At 43.7% G+C, this 21,425-nt stretch overlaps 1 protein-coding gene across 2 annotated transcripts in view; it reads left to right on the top strand.

The window, feature by feature from the left end:
• Window positions 1-21,425, top strand: part of GALNT10 (polypeptide N-acetylgalactosaminyltransferase 10) — a 124,141-nt gene that overhangs the window by 90,161 nt on the left and 12,555 nt on the right. For both annotated transcript variants that reach the window (XM_074960247.1, XM_074960248.1), the window contains exons 5-8: window positions 578-763; window positions 3,405-3,588; window positions 4,485-4,602; window positions 18,006-18,113. In XM_074960247.1, coding sequence (XP_074816348.1) covers window positions 578-763; window positions 3,405-3,588; window positions 4,485-4,602; window positions 18,006-18,113 — 596 coding nt within the window. The remainder of the gene's footprint in view (window positions 1-577; window positions 764-3,404; window positions 3,589-4,484; window positions 4,603-18,005; window positions 18,114-21,425) is intronic.

Below are 21,425 nucleotides of genomic sequence, written 5' to 3'. Positions count from 1 at the left end.
TACCTTCCCATCTTGTAGAATCAACTTGACGAGGATTTTTTTTTGCTTGTTTATATTTGTGTGAGAGTGGATGTGCTTTGTCTGCTTGAAGAAATTCAGGAAAAACTAATTCAGTAAGTGTTGTATACAATTCTGAAAGTGCTCTTTCTGTGCTTTTGTGGCATAGTGAGGTACTTAATCCAGATTCAGTTCCTGGAAAAGCTTGGTCTCCTACTCCTCATGAGCAACCCTGCTGTTGGTCAATAGTTCCATTGTTATCCCAAGGTTCTGTTAATTAGCTTTTGCTCTGTTGTGTGTTCTCTTGTCCCCCAACTTCTTTCTAGTCTTAAGCTCCTCCATCCATTTGTTGTCCTCTTTGAGTTCATGGAAACTTCAGAGGTCCAGATCCATGAGCAAACTTTGAACCCACAGTTTAAAGATTACTCATACTTCTTCCATCTTGCCTGGACACTCTTTCCTATTAGTGCATTAGTTAAAGACTGTTCAATACCATGTTCAGAAGACAGCTAACAACTAAGGAGGGAGCTACATCTTAAGGAGTGATTGTTACCTTCTTTAACTTTCCTCTTTTACCCAGAACATCTGAAGAAACGTTTGGAAGACTACATGGCCCAGTTCCCAAATGTCCGAATCCTGCGCACCAAGAAGAGAGAAGGGCTAATAAGAACTCGAATGCTGGGAGCCTCTGTGGCAATAGGAGATGTTATCACATTCTTGGATTCTCACTGCGAGGCCAATGTGAACTGGCTGCCACCTCTGCTAGGTAAGGAGGTTGTTTGAAGTGTTTCCCAAAACTGATCTTCAGGCTGGTAAAAAGCTGGTGACAGATGTCGGCATATGGTTTATTGTATGTCCAGGCTGCTGTCTTCTCATTCAGAAATGTCCAAAGGAGAAAATAAATGACTATCTGGAAAACTGACTTTCTAAAGAAAATCCTGGGAGAGCTGTCAGCGACCTGTAGTCTTCAGTACAATGCATTTCTCTATGCGAGCGTCATAAAACCCACAATTTCCCCCAAAACAGTTTTTTTGTTTAATTAAAAGCAGGGATCATGTTCTGTTACCCCCCACTAAGAACTCTTGCATAATTTATAGTTTGCTGGAAGAGCAAACCATTCATGTAGTCATTCAGCAGCTCATAAAGAGAAATTAGTTGAAGGACATAAAGCTAAGCTTGTAGTTTTTAAATAGCTCTTGACTTTTTCTATGGAAATATATTTAATCTGCAAACGTGGAAAATCATATTTTATGGATAATGTGAACTGCTGCTATGTACACCTAGAATGTGTGTGATCCTTTACAAAGTGGTCTTTAAAATAGTCTTTAACAGGATTGCAGTTTCATAAGGTGAATTCTTTCGCATGTATCTTATTAAATGGACAATGTTCTCTTTTTCAAGGGAACTGGCTTTTTTCCTGTGCATCTTAATTCTGACCTGCAGCACCCCACTCCCCTACTGATCTAATTCTGGACCTACCTTTCAGTGAGACTCTACTTGTGCCGAACTGCAAGTTAGTTTTGTGCAATGCCCAAATGGAAAGGAGGATGAGACCACTCAACCTGGGTTTTTTGCATGTGACCAGTGCCAAGATTTGGACTCTGGACACTTGTAGGACCAGAAAGACTGTGCTTACTAAACCAGCCACATGACTTACAGCGCGCATCTGGGAGCATCCAGTTTACTTAAGGTTGCAATGCAGTTTTATATAGCATCTTTAATCCTGAAGAGTATCAGGCTGCTCTACAAGCCTATTTCAAGTGACATATGTGCCATGGGAATGCAGCCAACTCTGGGGTGAAACATGGCATCTGTCTAGCAAATAATGACAGTAACACCAAGAGGTGAAAAAAATGTAGTCACAAACCAAAATGAAAAATTGTCATCTGGGTTCTCATATAGCAATGCTGTTACTTTCGCGGCCTGTCAATTTGTGTGTCTGGTATTAATTCTGCATGGTGTAAAACATTTGCAACTTTCTGAGCCCCAGGGAATGGAAACAAAAGTCCAAATGCCTTTGAAATGAGAACATGTACAGTATGCTTTAATTTAAAAATATAAAACATTTTTGTTACAGATGTTCCTTAGAGTCTACAATATATTATCTGTCACTTTGGTTCTTAAAGTTAACTTCTAGTTAAGAAAACTTGTTAATAAAATGAATATTGAAGTTCCAGATGTCTAGGTTGGAACTAATCCTGTCTCGGTATTTTTCAGCTGGAATTAAAGATTGAGGGGAGGCACAGATGTATGTTTCTAGAGCCTGCCAAGATTAGTTATGCCATTAGTCTGAATCACTTCCTGCCAGATTCTGGCACGACACTTCAAAGCTTATTGGGGTTAGGTGGCATAATGGGTTATTGCACTAGCTTTCAACCAGTGCAGAAGGGGTCACATTCAGGTCACTTGTTAAAATGAGTTTTGTGGGCTCTGCAAAGTCCTTAAACATGCAAAACAGTCTGTTTAGTCTCGCATTTTAAGTGGCACGGGACCATTGAGAAGGGTGGGGAGTTATCCAGGTTTTTTGTTTCCATTTGTGATGCATTCAGTTTTTCTCTCACACCATAGGGTGGCTATTACCGGAGTAAGTGCCTAATTTTTCTATATCATGTACGTATAACTTATGATAAATTGATGTCATAAATACATATAACACCAGATATTTTGATGTGACATGGAGCCTTTGCCCAAGAGAAGATTTAGGGTATGTCTACACTATAGTCATGGGATGTAACTGCAGCTCGTATAGACATACCTGAGCTAGCTTTAACCTGGCTAGCTCAGGTAATGGTGGTAGTAAAGCTGCAGCATTGTGGGTTTCAATGCGGGCTGTACATGCTCCCCCAGAACCCTGGGTAATTACTTGGTTGACTAGCCCATGCTGACATCTGTATTGCTGTATCTTCACTGCCACCTGTATGCAAGCTAGCTAGATTAAAGCTAGCTCAGGTGTGTCTACAAAAGCTGCAGTTTCATCCTATGATTGCAGTGCAGACTTGACCTTTTAGTTTGAGGGGAAATGATAGCACAGGTCAGAACTGAGGTGCACATTACCTGGAAAATATAATTCTAACCTAATTCTGGCCAATATAATTGGTTCCTCATGTTCATATACACTGAACCAACATGCAATTTTTAAGGAAAAAACAGAAAAACAGCAAAGCAGAAAATTCACCCATTCTGTAATGAGACAGCTTCTCTAGATCTGAAGGTGTTTAGTGATGCATACAAGTTGGACTATGGTATTGGAATTATAACTAGTTGTATGGTGGTGGTTCTGTGGTAATGAGATAAAGTAGACTCTTGTTTTAATATTGGCTTCATACCTGTAGATACTTTCCTTGTAACTATTGGTGAAAGGGGCCACTAGCTACATGCTTACTAATTTATTTCTCTGTGATCCTCAGACCGCATTGCTCGGAACCGCAAGACTATTGTGTGCCCAATGATTGATGTAATTGACCATGACCACTTTGGATATGAGACCCAAGCTGGAGATGCGATGCGAGGGGCATTTGACTGGGAGATGTATTACAAGCGGATCCCTATCCCTCCTGAATTACAGAAACCTGATTCTAGTGACCCCTTTGAGTAAGTTGTTGAAATGCAGAGTGGTGACAGATGGCTAACAAAAGGTGCCCTGTTATAGGGTTGCTTATGCCTTGTTGTACGGGGAGTCACAAGTTGGTGGTAAACTACCCTCTGTTTCTAGCAGCTATTTATTTTGTTGGGTAATACGTTTCATTTAGACCAAGAACTGTGGACACAGTCTCCTCCTATGGCTGCTTTTTGGAAACCTAAACTCTGCAGAAGTTAAGTTAATGAAAATTGTAATGTCTAATGTAGTCATCTGTTACCAAGATCCTTGGAACATACGTTTGTGACATGACATTAGGGACACTAACAAATAGCTCATATGTCATTCTCAGGTAAAACCCAGTAGAATAATTAGACCAATTTTGATGATTGTTGTGGATTACAGAAACAATCATTTGGGATCAAACTGTTTCATTGTTGCTGTGCCTGCCAGCCTTAAAGGGCGATAGAATTGTGTCAAATTTCTGCATCAAAAAACTGAAGATCCAGCTTTTGACTGCAAGCCCAAAAACTTACCAATCATGCTAGGAAACTTGATTTCTGGTCTCTTGCTTCCCAGGCTGGAAGGGCAAGGAGGACTGCATATGTAACATGTTGGGGGTCCCTCCAGAAGAGGGAATTCCTTGTGTCACTCAACAGTGAACCAAGTAGCCAATATGAGGAGTGGCGTTGACTGGTTCCGAAGGGAGCCCTGTCCAATCCTCCTGGGTTGCAAGGAGTGGGAAAGGGTTGTAAAGCAAGGACAACTGGTAGATGCTCTGACAGAGGTTGCAGAGGCACTAGGAGTGGGTGGTGAGAGAAATATTAATGGTATCTTGTTTTTCTTAATGTTCAGCTGAAACGCTGTATCTTGAATATGTTTGTAATACGGAGTCTGGTTTTTCCTTAAGGTCTCCTGTAATGGCTGGAGGACTGTTTGCAGTCGATAGAAAGTGGTTCTGGGAGCTGGGAGGGTATGATGCAGGTCTGGAGATATGGGGAGGAGAACAGTATGAAATATCCTTTAAGGTGAGCTATGTTCTCTGAAAATTACTTTTGCTTTGAAAAGATCTTGAAAACTAAGAAGCTCTCTGAGGTATGGAGCAAAAGTTATCTCTTGTGTGTATATAACAAGATGTTCAAAAGGTATGGGTGGTTGTAAGTAGGGATAGCACTGTCATGAATTAAACTGGCTAAGACACAGAAAACAAAGCATTAGTGATAGTCAATTTGAAATGTGACAAAATATTACCTGTGTGGTGCCACAGGGTCCATTTTAGGACCAGTATTCAATATAAGCAAGGCCTGCAGTTCCACCTATTAGTAAGGTTGCTTGACATTTCTCATTACAAGGTCCTGTTTTCAGTTGCATATAACTTTCTCAAACTTTAATCATTTGTGCTGGAATTTTCCATGCCAGGGTATCTTCCTTAGGATGATGTTTTCTGGAAAATTCTAGCCAAAATAGTTCAGTTGTGTTCAAGAACAAGGTTAGGGGGAAATACATTTTGCCCATGTTGTTTAAAACAGGTGTCTGGCAGCGTTTTCTTTGAAAAGTTCTAGTGTCCCTGTGCTCTGGAACAGGACTTGAGGGATGTACTTTTGGGGTGTATTTTCACAAGGAGAGCAAAGCTGGCCAAGTTATAAGCCTTTGAAAAATCACACATCTCCGACTTTGGTTTTTAGTAGCTAAAATTTCCAGAGATTCCATCCTCATTGAGCATGCTCCATTCCCTCACAGCTGCTAGTGCTGACCATGCTGCGTATGTACCATCTCCACAGAACAGATGAGTGTGCCCCCTCCAGGCCAGGGCTACAGGAGCGAAGCTGGGCTTCTCCTGTAATGCTTGCTACCAGCCGCTGCAGGCCAAAATGGGGCTGTGCACTGGAATTGAGAGCAGGGAGTCTGTCTCCTGTGTACTCAATGGTACCCCCTTCTGGAGAATAAAGCCATTTGAGTTGAATGCAGAGGAGACAAAAGCTGAACCGGGGAGGGAAGGAAGTAGATTGGGACTGGAGGAGATGGAGGGAGGGGAGCTGGTGAGAAAAATGCGGGAGGAATGTGTGAACACTGAGATTGGATGAGGAGAGGTGTGGAGACTGGGACTGGCTGGACAAGGAGACGAACTTGGAATCAGTGGGGGGATGAAAGGAAGGAGAACCTTCCAACTTTATCGGGAAAGGACGCAGTTAGTCCTACAGACAGCCTCCTTTACTATCTAACCTGATTCATTTCTAGAGGGGGCCCATCGTGTGCATTGAATGAGGCAGAGGTCCTGTGGAAAAAGTAGTGTGCTGTCATGTAATTAGACTAACATAATGCGTAAACACAAGGGGGCTGAACTGAGATTGCACAGACAACTTTAATTCTGGCCTTTCCTAACTCCTGGGTGCTTGTCTGTGCAACTGCAGTGTGTTCGTTCTCTCTCTCTCTCTATGTCATACTGGATTGGAAAATACTGAACAGGATGCCTCTCTCTAAATCAATAGTGCACATTCATCTAAAACCGGGTTTCTCAACCTGCGGGTGGTGGTCCAAAATAGGGTTGACAATATGCACCAAAAGAATTGCCAGCTGTTCTGGTCCCACGGGTCTGGCTGGGCTTTGTTCCCTACTCCTGACGTTGCGACCTGTGCTTGGATCACAGTGATGCTCGTTTGACCCCGATCGTGACGGGAGGCTGGCCAGGCCAGATTTTGAGTGATGTCTCCATGTGCCAGATTACAATGCCACTCACAGGAATGTGGGGGCTGGGCCAAACCTGAGCGGCACTGCCACCCTAGTGGTCGCAATGTCCTGAGTGGGGAGCTGAGCCCAGCCAGCCACATGGGACTGGAGCTGTAAGAACAGTTAATGCAGGGGGGCCACTTAGATGGGGTGAGCAGTTACCAACCCCCTGTGCTTCATGCCACCTGTTCGCTTTCGGAAGGGTTCCCTGGGAGTTGGGTGGGGGAGGGCAGGCATTGAAGGGATCAGTGGCGGCAGCACCTGTTGTGCCTATCCTATTGTCCGGAGCTGCAAGACCAGGATGAGGAGGCCGCTCCTGCTCTGGGCTCCTTCCTGATAGCATGGGGCTGGGGCAGGGGATCTTCGGTGGCGGCCGCTGAGGAAGGGGCTCTGTGCTAATTCTCAGGCTCCCTCTGTGACATGGACGCTGCCTGGCCCTGGAGAGATTCCCAGCTCCCCAGGAGGTGCGGGGGAAGCTGCCACTCATGGGGTCCCCTCAGCCACAGTATTCACCTTCCCTGCAACCCTGGCACTGGCACAGCCCATTTCCCCCTATCCACAGAGTCTGATGAGCCATCCCCTCCCCGGGAGGAGGGAGAAGAGAATGGGGAGCCTGGTAACCAAGCTGTAACAGAGGGTGGTTTCCTCTGGGGTCTCTGCACCCTGGTGTGTGGGCAGCTCGGGGGGCCACTGGGGGAACTGTCGCCTCTGGCTCTTCCTCAGAGGCTCTCAAACAGCTGAATCAGGTAGTGGCGGCAACTGTGTGGGGTGGGGGGGAGAAGCCCAGAGTGGAGCGATGTGGGGCTTTGAGGGAGGCAGAATCGTCAGGATCTTCACCCCACCTTGGTGGCTGTGCCTCAGAAGTAGGAGCTGCTTGGAGCCAAAGTGCCCCAACAGCAGCAGCTACTGCTGATGGGTTAAAGGACCGCATTTCACCATGAAAACAAGCTGATCATCTCTCCTCTGCCAAACTCCCCTCTTCTTATGGCCCTTGTCTTCTCACCCACTTTTTCTCTCTCTCCTTTATCTCTATTGTTCTTCTGACCCCACATCCTTATCCAGGAGACAGCTGCAGCTTACTTAAAATGGTAACCACAAGACGGGATCCAGATTATTTTTTGGGTGCCTATCTATATACAAATAGCTGGAAAACTTCAGGGGGTGGGAGTGGAAATGTGGGTAAAGCGGGAGGCAGACATAAGAATCTGGCCCAGAGTTCATACCAGAACTGGAGAAGATTATCTAAATCATTTCTGGCGTCATAATGTTCTCTGCCATTTCAAAAAATTCAAGAGCTTCCTCAGACCTAAGTGGCCCCTGAGCCCCCACTGACAGTTGCACCCTCCCCCCATTGAAATCTGAAATTGTGCCCCTTCAGGGGGTGAGTGCAGGATGGGTACTGCAAACCAAACCCTGCCCCTTCTCCCGCCATTGAAAGACTTGTATACCACAAGGGATTGAAAAGATTGAGACTTGGTGTAAAGGGCAGAGCAAAGAGCATAGGTGAGGTATAAAAAAGTGGATGGCGTAAGAAAAGGGAGATAGGAGCCTGCTATTTTCCATGATACACGTACAAGAGACCATCAAGGAGCCTGCCACTTAAAACTGATAAAAAGAGAATGTGTTTATGCACAACACAAATAATTAACTGGTGGACCTCAGTGCCACCGTACATCAGTAAGACCAGGAGTTTGGTAGGATTCATAAGAGGGTTAGATATATACATGGACAGTAAGAACATAGTTATATTGCAATTTTTTTACCTCTAAATAAATATAAACTGTCATGCTTCAGGGCACAAACTGAGATCTGATGTGTATTAGGAAGACGTTTCTCCTTGCTATGAGGTTTCTTGCATTTCCTCTGAAGTGCCCAGCTGCTGCCAAAGGCCAGATGCTGGTCTAGATGGAGAACTGGTCTAATCCAGGATGGCAGTGCGTATGTTTTTGAGGCTCTGACAATGGTCGTTTCATATGAATGAGGCTATTTTTTATCCCAGTTGTGACTGTTAAACTCTTAGACATTTGAGGATGACATAAGGAGACACTCTATTGGCCATGCTTTAATGCTGTTGAGATACCTACGTCTTTTATAATCTTCCATTCTTCTGAAGCCATTGAAGTGTGTGAAAATTCTCACCTCCCACGTTGATATGTTTTCTCCTTACTGACATCTGCAGAACTCTGGCTTCACTTTTTCTCATTGTAGAACTCATTAAGAATGTTGGATCAGTAGACTCTGATGAATAAAGTTGCCTTTTCACAGAACAGGCACAGTATGGGCAATGGCTATGCAGACATCTCCACGCTTAACAGTTGGTTGTTTCAGTCCTGGTTTAGAGAAGCCAGAGATGGGGATGGTTTAGTCTCTAACCAAGCAGTCCTGGCTGCTAAGAGCTAGACTAAGACTGCTCTCATTTTGCATAAGCCCCAAACATTTGGAATAGTAAGTGACTGATGGTGATGACTCACCTGGCTTGGGGAAGGTTCTGTTAACCACTGCTGATTGCCTGAGCCCAAGACATGGGTCTGTGTGGCGCATGAATTTGCTGAGCAAAAATGGTGTCATTGCAACCCATGAGACTCCTGTTACCTTTGTAGCCATGAAATCATGCATCCTGAGATATCTTCTGTGAATCTGGAAGTGGCAGTGGATTTCACAGACAGAGGGAATTAATTTTTAAAGGATAGTTAAAATGTATTTCTGTACAGAAGGCCCCTTTATGCCCTAGAGGGAATTCAACCCCATATCTGTGTTTAACTCAGTGGTGGTTTAATTTGCAATTTTCCTTTAACAGTTTGCATGAGCATTTTGATTCTTATAGTCCTAGGGGCTACTGAAAGAAACTGGCTGGCGTCAGTATGGGTCCAACAGATGGTAGCAATGACCATGAAACAATGCATAGTTCAGCTTAGGCAGCCAGAGTCCCTGCTCCAGTTCATATCTTATTTGTTTCTTTCACCAAGTAGTTTCACAAATCTGCACGACTTTATGCTGTTTAAAGACCTATCAGACTCTGTTCATCTGGCAGTTACCACTCCATAAATGATACTGTCCTCCCATTGTTTATTTACAAAAGGCTAAGTAATAAAGCCATATTGGAGGTCTCTTGTCCTCTCTGCTGGGCCGGGGGGAGAATCTCCCCTTGGAGATTCCATTACAGTTGGATCCATTTATCCCTTTCAGTGTTGTGTAATGAAATTGTGTAATATTGTAATTCTCTGCAGGAGAGGGCAGAGGCAGCATTCATCTTCTTTCTCTTGGTCCCCTTTTGAAAATGCTGGTTTCCAAGAGCGATGACAGTGGCTATGCCATTCCTTTGTGTGTCTCATGCTGCAGCAGTCACACTGCTTGATCTACAGGAAACAAGACTCCTTCATTCATCTGTTTGCTTATTCTCTCTGAAACGCAGAGTGTTTTATTTCAGTCCAGAGATGGTAATTTATGAAGGGCTAAATTTACTCTAATCTCAGCAAAGACCCTTTTTTCTTTCTTTTTAACTGAAAGAGGCTCATTGTATTTCAGAAATTAAGATAAATTGATACATTCATTTATGGCTCATAGATTTAATAATTGTGCTGGAATTACAAGAATAGAAGGTTTGTTCATAATAAAGAGACATGCAGATAGAATTCTGAAGCTATGAAATTTCTTGGCAAAAGGGAGATTGTCAGATAATTAAGGCCCTGATTTTAAAGCTAAGGTACGTACCTTCGGATTATTTATTATTAAACTCAGCAGACTTCGCTTTTGTTTTTATAATTTCAACAGATTTGTTTTTTATCTGTTAAATTCTTCTTTTGAGTGCTTGTTCATATTGCGTCTCGGTCTATGTAGCTAAGATCAAGTGTAATATCTGTTCTTAACCATTTAATATCTGATATGTCCATTCCAGTGTAGGTGTGTGCTTGCCCCAAGCACTGCCGCCAGAAAGTTTTCCCTCAGTGGTATCTGTTGAGTTGGCACTGGTGCCCCCTGGGGTCACACGCTAATAGCGCTGGTATAAAGGGTCCCTACAGCCCCCTCAGTTCCTTCTTGCTGGCTAACCCCGACAGGGGTGGGGGGTTGGAATGGACATGAGCAACGCATTTCGAAGGACAACAGTTATGGAAGGTGTCATAAATATAAAGGGAAGGGTAAACACCTTTAAATCCCTCCTGGCCAGAGGAAAAACCCTTTCACCTGTAAAGGGTTAAGAAGCTAAGATAACCTCGCTGGCACCTGACCAACGTGACCAATGAGAAGACAAGATACTTTCAAAGCTGGAGGGGGGAAAAAACAAAGGGTTCTCTCTGTGTGATGCTTTTGCTGGGACCAGAGCAGGAATGCAGGTCAGAACTCCTGTAAAGAGTTAATAAGCAATCTAATTAGATATGCATTAGATTCTGTTTTGTTTAAATGGCTGATACATTCCGTTCAGCACAACTTATTTTATGTTCCTGGTTTTGTGTCTTTTTGTAACTTAAGGTTTTGCCTCGAGGGATTTTCTATGTTTTGAATCGGATTACCCTGTAAGGTATTTACCATCCTGATTTTACAGAGGTGATTCTTTTACTTTTTCTTAAATTAAAATTCTTCTTTTAAGAACCTGATTGCTTTTCACTGTTCTTAAGATCCAAGGGTTTGGGTCTGTTCACCTGTGCAAATTGGTGAGGATTTTTATCAAGCCTTCCCCAGGAAAGGGGGTGTAGTGCTTGGGAGGGGGGAACGTTTCCAAGTGGGCACTTCCCCTGTTCTTTGTATAACACTTAGGTGGTGGCAGCTTTTAACCTAAGCTGGTAAGAGTAAGCTTAAGGGGTCTTTCATGCAGGTCCCCACATCTGTACCCTAGAGTTCAGAGTGGGGAAGGAACCTTGACAGAAGGTTAGTAACCATTTTTTCTTCTTTGAGTGTTTGCTCATGTCCATTCCAATGTAGGTGACTCCCAAGCAGTAGTGCAGGTGGAGGGTTCGGAGTTTACTGACACACTGATTGTAACACAGCTCGGCCACTCTCAAGCTGACTGTACCTCGTACCAAGCCAGTGTTGTACTAAATAGCAGAGCAGGCTCATGGACACAGTGATGGTGGAATGAGGGAGTAGAAAATGAGGGAATGGAGAAAGGGAGTGGAAATTGCATTTTCTGTGCTTATGTTTGGTGAAAAATATCATTGGTGGCTGGATTTTTGTTCTTAAATAGTGAAAAACCACAAATCTTAAATAGCAGAAAGTAATTGACCCTCATTCCAGTCAGATCCCTGTTTGCAGTCAAAACATCACACACTGACCTCCTAGCTGGCTTCCTTTTCCTATGATTTCCTCCATCTCTTAAAACAGACAGGAATTGCTACACAAAGGCTAGTAAGCCATCTGTCTGTCCCAATATTCAGTCTCCTGTAGTAGCCAAGAGGAAAGTGATTTTTTTAAAAAAAATTTCTCCCTTCCTGTTTTTCTGTTCTTCCCCCCACCCACCACCAGTCAGAGGAATGTGTATCCTTGCACCAACTTGCATAATACAGTACCCCCACAGTGTCAGCCGTTCCCATGCAAGGGAACCTAGATACTACAATGATGAGGGCCCTAGAAATACCTCTTCTGCTTCCCTTTTGTTAGTAAGGCTACGTCTACACTACCACTTTTGTCTGTACAACTTATGTCGCCGTCAGGGAGGTGAAAAAACCACACACCCAAGCGACATAAGTTACATGGACAGAATAGGCCGATGTGGACAGCGCTGTCAGTGGGAGAGCTCTCACCTGCACAGGGCGGCTACACAAGCGATCTTACAGCGAACAGTTGCAGCAGTACAGCTGTGCCGCTGTAACCTCGCTAGTGTAGATATGGCCATGCTGTAGTGCCCTTGCTGTCCTATCTCCTTACCTCGTCACAGATGATGCCTCTTGTGTTCATTCTGGTGATCAAATTGCTGTGCTTCGCTAAGCCCTTCTCCAGAAGCATCAAATGTGAACGCTTTCCCAATTTCCACAGCATGAACCAGGTTGCATGTTTTACAGTAAGTCCAAATACTCCGCAGTTGCCATCTGCATGATTAATGTCTGGGCTTCCCTCCTGCCACCCCGCCTCCTACGTTAGCAGCACAGTTCTGATTTACGTTTCACCGCTGGCCCCGCTGCAGGTGCTCAGCATAGGGCGCAGCTGCAAAGGGGTTGCATCTGACAATGTTGCTAGTTTTATTGCTCAAATTAGCACTCATTGTGAGCCTTCGCTGCTTATTCTGAGCATGTATTCAGGCAGCTCTCCAGCAGCTCACATGTTTGCCCACAGTGAAACAGGCCCGGCATTCTACTGCTTTCTCTTAAGTCAGGGCAGAATACTTAATTCTGGAGGGGCTCGGGTTTGGATAAAGGGCAGCCTCTTTCCCATCTCCCACTCCTTTGAATGCAGAGTTGATCTCTGTCTGTCACCTAGCATTGCGGTCTCTATTCATCCCTGGCTACCAAATGAAGCCTGGATCAGGCGGCAAACTAGTTTCCTACCAAAGACCAGCAGGAAGGTGGAAAACACCCCAAAAGGGGATTACTGGACATGGCTGTTGTCGCTATGTCAAATACTCCAGATGGGGGGAAGGGTCCCCACCGATGATGACTGCTGCAGTAGGGGAGTGCTTTGTGCAGAGTCTCTCACAATTCCAAAGTTCTTTTTGCTATCTTAATCCCCTCTAGAGAAATAAGTTGCAGCTTTGGTGGTGGCTGATGCTCACAGTAAGTGGGGCTGAGATCTACTCATTTGCTCTTTGCTGTTGCTTCCTTTGCTCTTACCTCCTTCTTCCTCTACAGAGAACTCCCTGATCTATCCACTGCCTCCTTTCTCTGCCACCTGTCTCAGACAGCAACCCACTCTCCTCTCCACCCACTTGTCCCTTCCTTTCCTTACTCCCCTTGTAGATAGTAGAAGGTTGGCTTTCTTTCCAAGGTCTGGCTGATCCCTTTGCTGCTTCCCAGTTCTCCATGGGGCAGCATGTTGTCTTTCTGGCACATTCTCTGGAAACTGTAGACTTTGTATATCCAAATAATTTGGAATTATGCTCTAACAGTACTGTTTTTTCCTAACGTTTTGTACGACATTGCTACTTGGAGCAGCAGAAAGAGAACGTACTAGCATAATGTGAGGATAGTGGAGAACGGGTGAAATATTACTTTGTTTCCCTATCATATTCCATCAGAAGTTCTAAATTGCTTTACAGATGGTGAATGAAGCATTACAGTCTGGCAGAGAATACTGGGATAATATTATCTATCTTAGAGTTAATCTGCCTAGGATCACACAGCCAGGGGTGAGAAATCCTGGCCCCACTGCAGTCAGTTGCAAAACTCCCATTGACTTCACTGGGGCCAGGATTTCACCCCAGTTCTCCTGATGCCAGACCCCACCTTCCCTCAAAACCCAGGATTGCAGTAGTTGTGAATATTTATTTCCATTATTCTGGAAAGAGATCTGATTAGATCACCAGATGAGTTACTGGCTCCCCTGACTGGCTTTATCTGTAGTCCTCCAGGAGCTTTAGTGATGGCTTCTAGAACCTTGAAGCTCATCTAATCAAAATGAAACTTTGATATCTACTGTCATGGTAGCCAGGGAAGATAGGAAGCTCCACATTATATCAACTCTACTCAGAATAAACACAGAACCACCCCCAGCTACGTTTTGTCAACAAATCATGACAGACATTCTTGTGAAGGCACACGGTCCTGCCTTACAGAAAAGGAAAGTTGTCTCGGCACTTTTTAAAATGGTGTATTTTTAGTGTTGTGTTATGTCTCATACAGATTAACTGTATTCCTTACCTAAAACCAGCTAACATGGGTAACTGATTTCATCCATTCTCTCAGCTGGCACACAGCTATTTTGAATTTTTGTCCTGCAGTTATTACTTGACAAACCCTTGATTATATGTTTTTCCTTCAATACTAACTTTCTAATTCTTTCTGTTAGCCATGTTTTGCTGATGCATGTCACACTTTTTTCCCCCTTTCCTCCAGTTTTATAGATAAGAGCTGGTAATTGTCTTCATGGAGGCTGTAATGAATTCTGTCATCACACAAAGAAGCTTGCTAATAAAACAAATCAAAGCAGCAATGAAAATGAATGAGAAGCATGCTTTAAAATTAGATTTGTACTACTTGAATGCCACATTGTCACCTACAGAATGAGGAAATATTTAAAAGGCACCAAAAGCTGAGCTGGATATATTTGAAAGCTCCTTGTGGTATGTCAGTAGGACTCACAAAGCTTGCAGCTTTATTCCCAGAGTGCTGCAATTGCACAAAAATCAGTAGGCAGCCAAATGTTTTAAATTGTGGTCCAAAAAGTGGATATAGAAATTACCATCTTTATGTTCCCTGTTCTTTCAGCAATTTACTTGGCTTAATAGTCTGTCTCCTCTTGGGATCTTTTGTAATGACGTCGTCTTCTGTGATTGTAATCTTCTCTGATGCCAGGTGATTTCTTACATCAATGATACTGATACTTTATACCCTTGTAAAGTGCTTTGAGATCTACTGATGAAAAGTGCTATGTAAGAGCTTGGAATGACTAACCCTATTTCTCTGTTCTGTGTAGGTTCTCACACCCTGTTCCCCCCTGCCCCCCATAGTATCTGAGTGCTATCCAAAAATTGTAAATTTATGGCCTGCCTTAGCTCATCTAGCAAGGGTGTTCCATGGCAGCTGATCTTATTCCTACTGACTGCACAGTGCCTGAGTCCGTGGTCCCAGAAGGGAAAAGTCTTTGGATAGCTTGGTCCCAGAGCACTGAGAGTCTTGAAGATTAAGACCAGGACTTGGTAGCTCATGGGCAGATAGTGCATGGATCCAAGCCCCAAAGTGATGTGCTCCTGTCAATCTGCATGTTATAAGGTGGCAGCTGTATTCTGAACCAATGGAGGTTCCTTAGATTCTGTGGATTCACCCACAAGTATGATGTATTATAACAATCTACTGTGGCTGGCATGTGCGTGATCACTATGGCCAGACCTGAGTCTGACAAGATGGGATGCAGTCTTCTGTCCAGCTGGAGAGACTTTTTACATTCCTGTTATTGCTGTGTGGGTGACCTGTTTTAGGAGTCCAAGGATGGTGTTATCTTGGAGGCTCTAGGGCACATGCACTTTGCTCTCTTGTTCTCTTTTTCCCTTTCATATCTCCCACACGTGGTGAAGGTGAGGCAGGAGGAGCTGTGAGGTGGAGAGGAGATGAGTGAATGTAGGGCATGGAATGATGAGGCAGAAGAATGAGTCAATGGAGAGGGAACAGGGGTGTAGTAGTTTTAAAAAAAAAAGTGGGTAAATTAATCTAAATTAAATTCTATAGTCCCTAAATGAGAAGTGGATAAACTCATTTACTTGAGTGTATCCTCAACTACGCTGCTGGGGGTGGGAGAGACTGCTTATACATTTTAAACTTGTGTTCAGGCAGTCCTTTTATCTGCACACAATGCTAATGCCCTGGGATGAGGAAGAGCACAGCTGGTGTAGCCTCCCACAGGAGAAATGCCATAGGTAGAAGCAAGGTGCCATTATTTCCTGGCCTTAGTGGCTCCTTCAGCCTTATTGATCACTAAAGCTCTGCAGGCTTTCCCTAGCTCCAAAGACTCTGCAGTCCTCCTCCCAGTGCAGATAGTGTGTGTAACTCGTAAATTCCAGGTTTCTCTCGCTGCTTCTGCAGCCATCCTTGCTTCCCAACCAAGTTCCATACATTGAATCCTGCTTTCTGCCCCAAAAGCCTTGCAGAGCTGCCGAAGCCCTTTGCAGATCTGCATTATGTGGGCTTAAAATATCACTGTATAATACTGAATACTTGGTCCCTTGGTCAATAGAACTTCTGATATATCCAAGCAGTGAAATCCTATCCCAGCCACTGCTGCAACCTGCCACTAATGTAACTTGTATTGCACAGGAGTTAGAGTAAGGAGCACCACTCTAATAGTACCAGTAGAAAGGACAACTGAAAGCACTCCAAAAGTTAAATGGAGTACAGACTTTAGTCATCTGCAGTAACTATCCTGTCCTCTCAAGATATAACAGTAATTAAAAAGTACTAAAGGAACAAAAATCCATAGACCAGAGTTTCAGTCAAAATTCCTTTTTGTATTCTTTACAATAATAAACATTTGATTAAAGTATTCTGGGTTAGTGGAATTCTGGTCTCAGGAAACTGTGATAATATGAAGAGATGAAACTTCATTAAGCTATACACAGGAAATGACAATGATTATTAAATGGCTAGGGGCCAGTAGATAGAGATGAAACTCCAAAGGACTTTGGTGTTATAACTAGTAATTATGCAGCAGCCTTGGCCAAATATTTCATTCCCTTACTAAATATTTAATATTGTAGCCATAGAATATTAATGAATTGCCTTCTATGCATGAAGCTGTTGACTAAATTCATTGTACAGTGAATTGCAGGAGTCCAAATTAACCATGATAATGGCGTGGACCAATAACGCTACCTTAGCTTGCAGGCCAGTGGTCACCATCTTGTAATATTTATATCTCGCATATAGTGCTTTTGGGTACTGAGGGGGGGATTTGGGTATCAAATCAAGGGCAAGACAATGTCAAGTGTCTCCTACTAAATGAAAGCAGGAGAAAATAGAAGAAGCTGTTTGAAGATCAATAGGAACCAGGAATCTACCTAATGGAGCCTCCGTCAGGTAGTTAAATGTTTGTCTGCCCCTCCTTTGCTAAGACAAGCACTTTATTTTAATTAAAAAAAAGCCAACTGAGTCGGAAGCCAGTCCTCTTAAAGTGCAATATCCTATTTTTAACTTATAGATTAGATGTTCTCTGATTGGCTGAAGCTCCTAAATGTATTCCTTAAACCTACTGGAATGCATTTACTTACTGGTACAGAGAGCAGCATTCACTCTTCCATTCACTTAGTCAGGCAAAAAGATTACATCCGCATTAATCTAGGTATAAAAGAAAGATGTTAAAGGGTAATGGCACAGAATCAATGTCTCTGCATGGAAAACAAACTTCTTGGCCTCACCTTGACACTAATCAGGCATCAGGTCATTATTCTGCAACTAATGCTCTATTCCATTGACTTTCTCTTACCTTTTTTTAAATGTAATTGTTTTCACCAGACAGGGACTTCCACTAATTGGAGGGCTGCAGAAGCTAGGAGTGTGTCTCTGCATTAAAAGCATACCATTGATCTCCTAGACCTAGACTTTGCTCTGATACCCAGCGACAGTACAAAAGCATGGGAGCCAGTATTTTCTGGTTTGAAGCTTAGGCAGGTTTGTGAATAATTCCATCAAGAGTGTTTGTGTAGCACATGATCTGACCTATAGTGTTGCCCCCCCAAGTTACTTTTGGAGCTCTTGCCTGACGCAGAGCACAGGATTTGGCATGGGGATCCAATTTTTAATCCCTGTGTGCAATAATACACCATTTCACTTTAACTTGGGAAATAATCTGTGTCGGAGCTGTGCTGTTCAGAAAGAATCCTTTGCTGTTTCCCACCCGATGACCAAGGATCTAAAGAGCATCTCTACAGCCAATATGCTAATCTTTTGGCTAAACTGAAAGATGCCCGACTGAGCAGCCAGCAATCAGGTTTGGAGTTAGTATTTGAGGGACAGGCTGAATCAGTCTTTAAAGTACAAAGCTTCCATAAATCTTCCTATATTGAACATTTTTTGCTTTTCAACTGAAGTGAATTCCGATTGTGTATCTGTCCCTCTCTGCCATCCTACAGGTGTGGATGTGTGGGGGTCGCATGGAGGACATCCCTTGCTCCCGAGTGGGTCATATCTACAGGAAATACGTTCCTTATAAGGTTCCAACAGGAGTCAGCCTGGCGAGGGTAAGTGTTTTTCTAAATAACCTTCCTTTGCAACTTTAGAGGCCCAGGGACAGGCATGTTGAGGACTCCACAAGCCTCAACTCTCCCTATCTTGTATCATGCTTAGAGATGGGAAAAGACCTACTGGCTTAGCAGATTTGTCCCTCTGTTGCGACAAGGTACATTCATTCTCCCCTGCCCCCTCCAGTAGAGAGGAAATCTAATCGTAACCAGAAGCTACTCTGGATCTTGACCAAAATTCTCGGCGCATTTGGAGTTATGGGGCTGTGTGCTTGGCTGGTTGTCGGCAATACAATCCCAGTAAAAGTAGTGTATGCTTTTATCACTGAAATTTTACACAGTCATAATAGCTTAGAAGACATTCTGGGCAGTGTGATACAGGATGGTGATTGTGCTGCTTCAATGATAGAAAGACTTTTCAGCCTCATAGCATGTCATGGGTGTTCTCATTCTGTAATATGGTAATACTCCGTTTAAATAAAGGGATCTCATTATTATATTCCAGTATAATTAATGTAAGCTCCTAGGCTCGTCTTATGAAGGTGGTGCGCAGGTTTCCTTTGAGGATGAGGACTGAGAGGTCAGATATGGTGTGATCATTTTGTGATAAATATCATATCTCCCATGGGTCAATACTTATCATTTTTCTGTGAGAGTTCACCCAAGCTTAGTGATTGCTTCGTTTCACCCACATAGTTGCTACCGGGGCGTTCAGTGCACTGGATGAAGTGCACCACATGCTTTGATAGGCCTGTGTAGGACCCATGAATCTTGAAGGGCGTGTTGTGCGGAGTATTGATCATCATAGCAGTGGAGATACATCTACAGGTTCACAGGCAGATACCACTGAATATGCTCCCAGGAGAAAATCCAGGATTTACACTTCAACACAGTTAAAAACACCTTCACCAAACAAGGACACTCTACCAGTGAAGTACATTGCATCATGGAGCAAGCCACCCTTCTACTATCTTCAAGGGGAGTAAGGAAAGGAAGGGACAAGTGGGTAGAGAGGAGAGTGGGTTGCTGTCTCTGAGGCAGGTGGCAGAGAAAGGAGGCAGTGGATAGATCAGGGAGTTCTCTGTAGAGGAAGAAGGAGGTAAGAGCAAAGGAAGCAACAGCAAAGAGCAAATGAGTAGATCTCAGCCCCACTTACTGTGAGCATCAGCCACCACCAAAGCTGCAACTTATTTCTCTAGAGGGGATTAAGATAGCAAAAAGAACTTTGGAATTGTGTGAGACTCTGCACAAAGCACTCCCCTACTGTAGCAGTCATCATCGGTGGGGACCCTTCCCCCCATCTGGAGTATTTGACATAGCGACAACAGCCATGTCCAGTAATCCCCTTTTGGGGTGTTTTCCACCTTCCTGCTGGTCTTTGGTAGGAAACTAGTTTGCCGCCTGATCCAGGCTTCATTTGGTAGCCAGGGATGAATAGAGACCGCGATGCTAGGTGACAGACGGAGATCAACTCTGCATTCAAAGGAGTGGGAGATGGGAAAGAGGCTGCCCTTTATCCAAACCCGAGCCCCTCCAGAATTAAGTATTCTGCCCTGACTTAAGAGAAAGCAGTAGAATGCCGGGCCTGTTTCACTGTGGGCAAACATGTGAGCTGCTGGAGAGCTGCCTGAATACATGCTCAGAATAAGCAGCGAAGGCTCACAATGAGTGCTAATTTGAGCAATAAAACTAGCAACATTGTCAGATGCAACCCCTTTGCAGCTGCGCCCTATGCTGAGCACCTGCAGCGGGGCCAGCGGTGAAACGTAAATCAGAACTGTGCTGCTAACGTAGGAGGCGGGGTGGCAGGAGGGAAGCCCAGACATTAATCATGCAGATGGCAACTGCGGAGTATTTGGACTTATTGTAAAACATGCAACCTGGTTCATGCTGTGGAAATTGGGAAAGCGTTCACATTTGATGCTTCTGGAGAACGGCTTAGCGAACACAGCAATTTGATCACCAGAATGAACACAAGAGGCATTATCTGTGACGAGGTAAGGAGATAGGACAGCAAGGGCACCAGCGTTACTAACTGAAAGAAAGCAGAAGAGGTATTTCTAGGGCACCCTTGCATGGGACTGGCTGACACTCAGGTTTTTTTGCAGTGGTGGTGTAGCCGTCTTGGTTCAAGGATATGAGAGTCACGAGGTGTGTGAGGAACTTTGTTTGTGAAAGACAAGCTTTTGAGATTACACACAGCTCATCCGATGAAGTGAGCTGTAGCTCATGAAAGCTTATGCTCAAATTAATTTGTTAGTCTCTAAGGTGCCACAAGTCCTCCTTTTCTTTAAGTCTGGGAAAGGTACTCAGTGTGTCACAGCTAAATACAGTTTATTTAGCCTAAAGAGTAAAACACGTTTCAGGGGATCATTGAAGAGGAAGTGGGCAATTAACATGTCTTCAGTCATAGGACATCACCTACAAAAGACGAGCTTGGGAACTTGAATTCATAAAATCAGGCTATCAGAAATACCCGTTTCATGATTACAACAGTTGGGTAACTCACTAACCTCCTTTGTCCTGTGACTACAGAAGTGTTAATTGCCTGCTTCTTTTTAAATGGTCTCCTACATCACTTTTCCCTCTTATGCTATATAATTTGTCCCCTTGTATCTAGCTGTGACACTATGTAACTTTCCCAGAGGTGAAGAGCTGTGTTTTAACTCTCTCGTTCACCACCAGAAGTTGATCCAATAAAAGAGATCATCTCACCCACCTTGTGTCTCCAATATCCTGGCACCAACACGGCTACAACATTGCAAACCATGTTGTAATGATTGTTTTTGTGTTTGATATTTACATGGCAAAGATTTGCAAACCTATTAAAACTTCCATATTTAATAGTAAAAGAAAAAAGGGCCCCTTCATCCTCAGACCTCACACTGTACTGGAGGAGTAGGTTACAGGAAAGGCCTGTCCAGTCAAATTTCTTCAGTATTGTAATTGAGAAAGAAAGAAGATTACGTCCTTAGCATTGTATGCTGCAGTTTTCTACCTCTGGTTTCCAAGTAAATTGAAAAAGGGTAGTAGCGCCCTCTGGTGGGAAAAGATAATAGAAACAAAGGATACAAAACTAAACCAAGAAACAGTTCTCCTACCTGGCTTATATCTAGATCAGAGGGTCAGAAAACATCTTACTTGAATGAGGCTGTGCCCTAATTATATATTTGGAATGTATTACTGTGACAAAGTAACGACCTCAGAGAGAGATGCAGTGTTCTTCTTTCATCTCCCCTGTAATGTTAGAATCCTCTGATTCCTTGTTAACTCCTCCAGGATGTCAGAGGGCATTGGGGGCGGACTGGCATG

This window comes from Natator depressus, chromosome 8 (assembly GCF_965152275.1).
Source record: "Natator depressus isolate rNatDep1 chromosome 8, rNatDep2.hap1, whole genome shotgun sequence".
Lineage (NCBI taxonomy): Eukaryota > Metazoa > Chordata > Testudines > Cheloniidae > Natator > Natator depressus.
Note: the sequence above shows the minus strand (reverse complement) of the source record. Positions and strands in the feature narration are given on the sequence as shown.